This window comes from Arachis ipaensis, chromosome B08 (genome assembly GCF_000816755.2).
Source record: "Arachis ipaensis cultivar K30076 chromosome B08, Araip1.1, whole genome shotgun sequence".
NCBI classification, from domain to species: Eukaryota; Viridiplantae; Streptophyta; class Magnoliopsida; order Fabales; family Fabaceae; genus Arachis; species Arachis ipaensis.
Genome location: NC_029792.2, coordinates 8,455,923 through 8,465,398, shown reverse-complemented (window position 1 = coordinate 8,465,398; position 9,476 = coordinate 8,455,923). Strand labels below are relative to the sequence as shown.

Sequence of the window (9,476 nt, the reverse complement as noted above, 5' to 3'; positions counted from 1 at the left end):
ATATATTAAATTTAGCTATTAAAATTAATTTTTATGTATTTATATATAAATACATATATTATTTAATTTATTTTTAATATATATTTTATATTTTAATATATATTTTATACTAATAACTAATTTTAATAACACGCATAAGCTATAAAATATGCATAAAACGAAATGAGATGATAAATTTATAAATCGCAGTGAAATTAAAAATATAATTCTTATTTTGACACCAAATAAGTTAATGTGCTCCGATCGCGATTAGGATATCATTAGGATCTAAACCCATATGTTTATAGATTATATGTCAATGATTTGGCCTATGAAAAAAAAGAAAAGGGTAAAATTTCAAATCTATTCAAGAATGATATACTATGATACAACCTATTAGGCTTGGTATTATGCAATTAATAAAATAATTTGATAGCATAGATTTAAATCATATAAACATTTATCTATTATGATTGAAATTTATACTTTAATGCGCATATGATACCTATTTAAGAAGTTTCCTATCTTGAGTGACCGACTGGTGTAATGTAAAAACTTGGCAATCAAAGAAGAGGTAACGGTAATGTATAGGATAAGTTAGAACCTTACAACTTATAAGACGTGACATTAGCGTGTAGAGAAATTCAAAATGAAAGCTCAGAAGGGTGAAAAATGTAACCCTACTAAAACCAAGTAGTAAGTTATGTAACAGAAAAACACATTTTCTCCAATGTTGATAAGGGAACTTAACAACCTTACCGTCCATTGCAGCACAGGATGAATCTAAAAGACTAAAACCAAGGTCAAACTCAAAAACTTTCTCATCATGCAAGAAGAGTCAGCTCCATCCCTTGTCTTCATTCCTTGTTTTATATACAACCAATGTTGATTGTTCAAGTTTACATTCGTATATGATTAATTTTGATAACTGATTTTAGTGTGTATATAATATGAATGATTAATTAATTACTAATATACTGAACAAGACTACTTTAGGTAGATTTTATTCCAATTATTCTATAGGTATTAGTATATATGTACGTCTTTACTACCCTTTTTAACACTTACAAAAATATATTTACCAATTACTAATTAATACGGTAAAATTACAAGATAAGATCGAATTAATTAGCCAGTGCATATATTTTGTCATCATTAGTAGGGTGTTTGATGAGTTAAATTAATGACTTTGAAAAATTAGTTCGCCACTGAATATATGCATATACGTATGGATATAGCATATACGTAGAAACGCAAAATGAATGTATAGAGACTAGAGAGTACGTGGCAGTAGGGCGGCGCCAAATCATGTTGACTTCAAACATAAAAGAAACCCCTGCTTTTTCCTCTTGTGCTATAAAAACACATAGCCAAGTGTTCCTTTTCACTAGAATCTTCATTATTCCACACACCCTACATACCCTTTTGAAATACTAAATTAATATTCTTGTGCTTGTTAGCTACCACAATGGGAAGAGTACCTTGTTGTGACAAGAATAATGGACTCAAGAGAGGTCCATGGACACCAGAGGAAGATCTCAAGCTTGTCCACTACATCCAGAAACATGGACCTGGAAACTGGAGATCCCTCCCCAAGAATGCCGGTAAGTTTATTTATTATAATATTCTTTTATTTCACTTTCTTTTAATTCATGTAGATTAAAAAAATCATAATCATAGGTCTGCAAAGATGTGGCAAGAGTTGCCGCCTTAGATGGACAAATTACCTAAGACCTGATATCAAGAGAGGAAGATTCTCCTTTGAAGAAGAAGAAACCATCATCCAGCTTCACAGCTTCATGGGGAACAAGTAAGCCTTAGAACAACACGTATTATGTTAAACAGTTTAGTCAAATATATCAGACAGTAATAATGTTTCTGCGTTTAGGTGGTCTGCAATAGCTGCGCGATTGCCAGGAAGAACGGACAATGAGATAAAGAACTACTGGAACACACACATAAGGAAAAGGCTGCTAAGAATGGGGATTGATCCGGTTACTCATGCGCCGCGACTCGATCTACTGGACATGTCCTCTGTATTAAGATCAGCTTTAGGGAACCCCTCATCAATTCTGAATCTGCAAGGCTTGTTGGTCAACCCTGAATTGCTGAAGCTTGTAGCCACTGCATCCCTATTATCTCATCAGACTCAGAATCTACCACAACTGATCAATGCTGGGGCGAATTCCGATTCTCAACAACTACTGAATCATCAGTTTCAGATACCAAATCAAACCACCAATGTGATTGACTTGGTGAGTAATAATAATTGTAACGCGATGAATAATTCATTTGCTACTACTCCTTCTTCATATCTTGGGGAGAATTTGAATGTGTCTCAGCAAAACCAAGTTGATTTGTTAGAGAATGAATTGTTACAGTACATAAACAATGGTAGTAGTGATCAAAACATGGGGTATGAATCGGTTATGTCGACGCCTCTGTCGACCCCAACAACAACGCCTTTGACTTCATCATCAACTTATGTGAATAGCAGCAACACAGAACAGGAAGAGAGGGACACCTATTGCAGTGAGCTTTTCAAATTAGAGATTCCAGAGAGTCTTGATATTAATGACTTCTTGTAAATATATATATCTACTTTAAAGTAGTTTGCAATTTTCTTTTTCCTTTTGTTGTAATATTTGATTTTGGACCATACAGAATTTGTACTTTGGTTGTTATTTTAATTCTTTGTTTTCTTCAATTTCCAGTTGTCAATACCTGTGTTGATAACAAATGTCTTTATTTTATAAACAGCTTCTCTTTTTTGCAATCTCTAGTTTTTTTTCCCCCATAGATTTTCCCTAGCTAGTTACTAATTATGTATATAATAGAATAATAGTTATTATTATTGTATCTTTGCAATTTTCATAATAAGCACTTTCTTTTTATGAGTCAATTTCTAAGTTAAACTTTTCTCACCTAATAAAGGAGAAAAAAGGTATATTAGATGGTAACGGAATCTTGTATAAGGGAATGTTATTTGTTTCAATATAAAGACAACAAACAGACAATTTACAATTTAATTTTCTTGAAGTTTTTCATAATTACTTCATATACTCATAGAAAATAGAAGCAACTTAGATGTAGAGGTGATAAAGTGGGTATAGTCCTCTTTCTTTTTTCATTTTGTTCTATTCTATCAAAGTTTAACTAAATATGAGGTAGACTACTCTGCCCTATTAAATAAAGTGGATTTAAAATATTATCTCATTCTGTTTTATGACAAATTGACGGATCAACGGGTCGGATTATCGCGTTTAACATTCTCTTTTAAAAAATTAATTAAAAAATAATAATTAAAAAATAAATATTCAGTAGATTGGCCGTCCCGTTCTATTAAAATTCGCAAATTTGATAATTTTTTAATTTAGCGGATTTAAAATACTAGTTTGACTTGCTTTTTTGGTAAATTTGACGAGTCAGGTTTGACGGATTCAGCCTATTTTCTCGTCCCGGTTAGATGTAAGACCATTTCATATAAGATACTAACATATTATCTGCCAACTTATTGCCAACAATAATTAATTATTATATTTTAAATACATATATAAAGAGACACATCTAGAAAATATATCTATAAAGAAACTTCTATTAAACACAACTATAAAAAGACATTTTTATTAGACACATCCACGAAGATACTTCTATGAAATACAATTATAAATAAGAGTTGGCAGAAGTTGGCAGATATAGTGTTGGTAACGTAGCAGAACCGTTTCAAAAAATAGAGAGATTGCACAGTGTGTGGTGATGAAGGTTCTCATAGAGGTTAATTTTAATTGGCACGAAACATCATTTTCCATCACATGCCAGATTCTTATCCAAAGTTGCTTCAAAGTTGTACATGTGTGTGTACACAGTACACCACAGACTTTTGAAGATCGTGAATAATGATGATGCTTTAGACCAACGAAAACGCGAGCTTTAATTACCTCTATTTCATGCGCTTTAATAATTTCGTATCTATAGTCTTCAATCATCATCGCTAGCTAGCTTATATTATCCTTCTTCTATTTGCCTTTCGGCACACAGGGAGTGTGAGTTGTCGTGTGCCATTATTTCAAAGTTGATCTTTGACATTATTTATGATTATGATTATGCTTATGAATGCGGCGATAAAAGTGAATTCTTGTCATTACATGCTCAATTATTCTAAAAAATTCTGTAGGAATTGCTTCAACGAGAAGTGGGAAACGAAAGAACTTGCCATTTTGTGGAGATTGTGGTGTTGGCATATTTGTGTCCATAACTTCATGTGTATGAACAAAGAATGCAAGCGGAGAAGGTTGTATTTTATAGGGTATCTTTTTACTTTCACATTTAGATATGAGACATTGCGATAAGGTGGATTTGTTCCTCACTCACCCACGATTGAAACACAACTCTTAAGCTCCAAAAGTAGTTTCCTTTTGTGCTTCCTGTTGGAGAGATTTCAAACACGGAACGCGTCTTAGCTTCCAGAAAAATTGGGGCAACAATCTATCATATCAATAATCAACTTAATTATCAAAAGGCCAAATAAATATTTAGTGTTCAAGGTTTAATTAAGGTTTACATCCTTAAAATTAAATGATTAATTTGTTTCTTTCATAATATGTTTATTAATTTTTCCTTAATTATAGTCTTATAATCTTATTACATTCAATCCCGCTACATTACCAACAGTATTTCTGCCAACTTTTACCAACTCTTGTTTATGATTGTATTTAATGGAAGTGTTTTTGTAGATGTGTCTAATAAAAATATATTTTTTATGATTGTATCTAATGGAAATATCTTTATATATAGATGTATTTTCTAGATGTATCTCTTTATACATGTATTTAAAATATAATATAATAACTAATTATTATTGACAATAAATTGGCAGATAATATATTGGTACCCTATACTTTTCCTATTACATTAAACACTTTTAATTTGCTATAAAATGAAGGAAAATTCATCTATTTTGCATTAATAATTAATTTTCTCATTTTGTGTGTGTATATATGTTGCACCATAGCTTAGTCCAAAAGTAAACTTTTTATGTTGACAATTAGAAAAAGTTATCATCATTTGTCCAAAAAGGAAAACAGAAAAAGTGGCATCAATGTGGAGCCTTCTCATATTTTGGACCATCAGTTCCATAGAGAGAGAGACTCGTCGCATGTCAAAAAACAACAATATATAGTCTTCTACATTTTGTTCATACAATAGCAAATAACACGTGATATTAATACTAATCCATAACAGTTAACATCGTGGAATCTTACGTAGTTACGTTCTTCATCATCTTTGTTATTCTATTACTATAATATCGTTCTTCTATGCCCGCGCAAGGTGAAGCACACAAGTGATGAACGTCTTAAAGGGCATCCTTTTACATTTAAATTTTCGCTTTATAATCATCATCATCATCATCATCATCATCATATATATATATATATATATGAATTAATTTTGATTTTGTGTATATAAAAAATAATATATCATGTTTAGGTAGCAAAAACTATATCTTTTTAATACACAAAATAGTAGTAAAAACTATATTTTTTTAATGCACAAAATAATACATATTTTTTTTCATAATCTTCAATTGAAATGATCAGAAGGCCTGATTCATATTATTTGGTTTTCTTTATGAACCAAGGAGTTAAATAGATGGGAAAGGCTCTTCTCTAATTTGAGGGTAAAATGTGAAAACCCACCCATTTGACAGGAGGCAAATACATACATCTTTCACTAATTTGGATGATCTGATAGTGTTATTGATCATCATATTGTATGTATTAAAATTAACTAAAGTTGAAAACGAATTTCCTATTCAATTGATTGTTAGAAGAATAAAGGAAGATAATCCAAATATCTGGAGAGAAGCAGCCAAATTTTGTGAGAGACTTTTCCATAGGTCTTACTATCATAATATTATGTCCCTACAGCCCTACTAAGTTACTACTCTCACCAAAGAAGAACCACTTTCACAGTTTCACTCAAACACGCTAAAAAGATGCAATCATTCACTCCCATCATTCTCTTCTTCATCACTTCTTCACTACCGCTTCTCGCTTCCTCCACCACCGTCCCTTCATTCCCCCTTCAACCTGACACCCAAATCTGCCACCTCGACCTCTCCGACGAACTCTTCGGCGGCGTCAACCAAGCCTGCGCCTGCGACACCCTCGACCGCAGCCGCTGCTGCCCTGTTCTCGCCGCCTGGCTCTTCGCCGCTCACGCCAGGTCCGCCCTCGAGCTTCCCCCCTCTCCTCCTCCGGCCTCTGCCGGAGACCTACCCATGATGCCGGACGACGACTCTCAGAAGTGCGTGGAGACGCTGCAGGAGTCACTGAAGAACAGGAGCGTGTTGATTCCGCAACCAAACGCGAGTTGCGACGCCATAACGTGCTTCTGCGGTATCAGGATTCACCGGATAAGTTCGTTGAGTTGCCCCGCGGCGTTTAACTTTTCCGGTGGAAGCAGTCACGGTGGTGGTCTTGTCCCTACCTCTGCTGTTGTCAACTTGGAGAAGAATTGCCAAAACTCTTCCTACGCTGGTTGCACCAAATGCCTTTCTTCCCTTCAAAAGGTCACTATACATTTCTAAATAATATTTTTTTAAATATTGACATAAAAATATTTAAAATGTTAATATTATTTTGGTAATTGGGAGGCAGTTAAAAGGGAAGAATAAGGAGAACGATGAGAGGGGGCGGAAGATGTTGAAGCGAGACTGCCAGCTAATGGGTCTGACGTGGCTGCTGAGGAAGAACAAAACCGCATACATACCAACGGTGTCTGCGGTGTTGCGCGCCATCATGTACAGTGCTCATCCGCACCAATCAAAATGCAGCCCTGATCAGGAAAACATGCCCTTAGCCGTTGATTCCCTCCAACTAGAAAAGGACCACGCCTCATATCACCCCGTGAAACCATTTTGGATACTCGTACTTAATATTGTTGTAACCATCGTCCTCATTATCTCAGTTTGAAATCAACGCTTTCAGGTTCTCGTCCCGTGAAGCTATTGGACAAAAAACATACAATAGGGATTCATTCTGACTTTTTGTCTTTTATGCTCGTACATTTTGGATCTTCATTCACGTTTTTTTTTTCGTCACTACGTGCTGCTTGTGCTGTGACACCATGAGATGCATACAATTTTTACATTTCTGCTTCTCAGCTCCCATGGTTGTTACTAGTTAGAGAGGGTTTTTTACTATCTTAATTGATTAACGAAAATATTCCAACGTTTGAAATCAATTATTCCTTCAATCTTATTTATATTGTACTTACAAATACAAATATAAATTGATCAATTTAGTTATATTATTTTTTAGAGAATTGCTATTTGTACACCAAAATCAGCTACTAATGTATTTGTGTATAAATACATATGTAGTTTAATTTATTTTCAATGTGTATTTATATTCTAGCATGTATTTTATATTAGTAGCTGATTTTGGTGTACACGTAGCATAACTCTATTTTTTATTTATCAAATTTGATTTCAAAGAAATTATTTAAATTTATACAGATGATTTAGTAATACTTGATTTATATCGTTCATATGATTTGGTTAATTACTTGATTAATTGATTTGTACAATGTTGGTCTTTTTATATAGTATATTCCTAAAGTACTTTTGTAGGGAGGGAGGAGCAGCTTCCTAGAATAGAACTGATTACTGAGTATGTTGGTCGAGTAGGGTATATGAAAACAAAGCTAAGATTCATATTTTTAATACACAAACGGACTCCAAGATATTGAATTTTGTACAATCTAAGAAAACGGTGGTTACGTAAATTCTTAGAGATTATCTTTTTTTTTTTTCTGTGGATCTTTCTCTTGGTGATATAAGGCTTAAAGTAGTCCTTGAAGTTGCATTCGAGTCTCAAAGTAATCTCTGAAGTTAATAATTCCTCAAATTCGTCCCTGAAATTACACTCCGAGATTCATAGTAGTCCTTAAAATAATTTCCATCCATCCTTGCTACTGAAAAACTGAGCTGGACTAAAACGATGTCGTTTTGTTATTTATTAAAAAAAAAAACCTAATCTCCAATACGACGTCGTTTTATATTTATATAAAAAAAAATAATCCTTATCTTCACCAATTCTCTTTTTTCCTGTTCTTCTTCTTCAATTTCATAGTAGCAACAAGAACAACATCATCAGAACCAACAAAAAACAAAAATTACAGAGTTAAGAAAACTAACAATTACAAAAAATCACAAAAAAATCAACAAAGATCAATTAACCTAAATAACAAGCATCAATCAACCTAAATAGCAACAATCACAAAAAAACATCAACAATTACAGAATCAAAAACAACAAAAAATCAACCTTGACAACTACATTAAAACACAATCACGAACAGTAATAATCATCCAAAATATTAAACAATAATGATTAAATAACTAAAAAAAACTCACCTTTACTGCAGAGAAGAGAAGAAAAATGCAGAGGGAGACAAAGAAGAGAACAGAGAGCAGACGTCGACAAGTAAGGAGGGGCTGCCAGTCGAGACAATGGAGAGCGCCTGGAGCTGACCGTGAGTGACATTCTGTTTGTGGCCTGGAGCACCTGCCTCGTTGTGGAGTTGTTGGTGGGCTTTGGAGTCGCCGGCGAGTGCGGCGGGCTCGATAGCGATGACGGTGGCGACGGAGGGTTGGGGTGGTTGATAGAGCGCTTGAAAATAGTGAGAAAGTGTGAAATCTGGACGGCGAGGTCGGAAAGCACTTGGATCTCGTGGTAGTGCGGAGAAACAGATTGGGAGCGTGAGAGAAGAGGAAGGGAAAAGGGTAGATTAGGGAGGAACGATCGGCGCGGTACTAAAACGGAGGTCGACGACAAAGAGGGTTGAGAAAAGCTTGCTTGTGAGTGAGAGAAGGGGAAGAGGAAAGGGTAGGTTGGAGAGCGGGAAGAGTTGGGGAAGGGGGGTGTTAAAGTGTGTTTTTTTTTCTTTTTTTTTTTAATAAACATAAAACTACGTCGTTTTCAATTTTTTTTTTACTTCTCAAAACGACGTCATTTTAAGATTTCGACGAACGAAAAATCCCTCAAAGAGTATTATGAGTCCTGGAGTGCAATGTCAGGGACAAATTTGAAAAATTATTAACTTTAAGAATTATTTTGAGGCTCGAATGCAACTTCAAATACTATTTTAAGACTTATATCTTCTCTTGGCTGATTCTGGATTAAACTATCAATTGAGGCACATGTCACAATTTATGTTTCTTCAATTCAAACGTTACCATAAGTCCATCACATAAATAATAAAATAAAAAATATATATAAATCGAACCACGGTTAGAAAAAAATTCACAAAGCTTTTGTTGATGTGGGCTCAAATTAAATTCCTTTGCTTGTCAAGCTGTCCATCTTTCATTAGCCTTAGACCCAAGTAGAGCAATAAACCCAAATTGATGATAATTCACGAATGGGCATGACCCAAAAGGTTGCATGCATTTTAGCCTTACACCACAATAAATAAAACTATAAACAGTTGTTT

At 34.0% G+C, this 9,476-nt stretch overlaps 2 protein-coding genes and 1 long non-coding RNA gene across 3 annotated transcripts; 2 read left to right on the top strand and 1 right to left on the bottom strand.

Moving 5' to 3' along the window:
• LOC107614379 (transcription factor MYB102-like) lies at window positions 1,349–2,607 on the top strand. Its single transcript, XM_016316587.2, has 3 exons — window positions 1,349–1,583; window positions 1,660–1,789; window positions 1,868–2,607. Exons 1-3 carry the CDS (start codon window positions 1,448–1,450, stop codon window positions 2,565–2,567), a joined length of 966 nt encoding a protein of 321 aa, XP_016172073.1. The 5' UTR covers window positions 1,349–1,447; the 3' UTR covers window positions 2,568–2,607.
• LOC107614380 (uncharacterized GPI-anchored protein At4g28100) lies at window positions 5,787–7,032 on the top strand. The gene is made up of 2 exons (XM_016316588.2): window positions 5,787–6,550; window positions 6,639–7,032. Exons 1-2 carry the CDS (start codon window positions 5,975–5,977, stop codon window positions 6,951–6,953), a joined length of 891 nt encoding a protein of 296 aa, XP_016172074.1. The 5' UTR covers window positions 5,787–5,974; the 3' UTR covers window positions 6,954–7,032.
• LOC110265663 lies at window positions 7,048–8,921 on the bottom strand. The gene is made up of 2 exons (XR_002351856.1): window positions 7,445–8,921; window positions 7,048–7,159 (listed from the first exon to the last, which is right to left on the bottom strand). It is a non-coding gene; the product is annotated as an uncharacterized LOC110265663 (long non-coding RNA).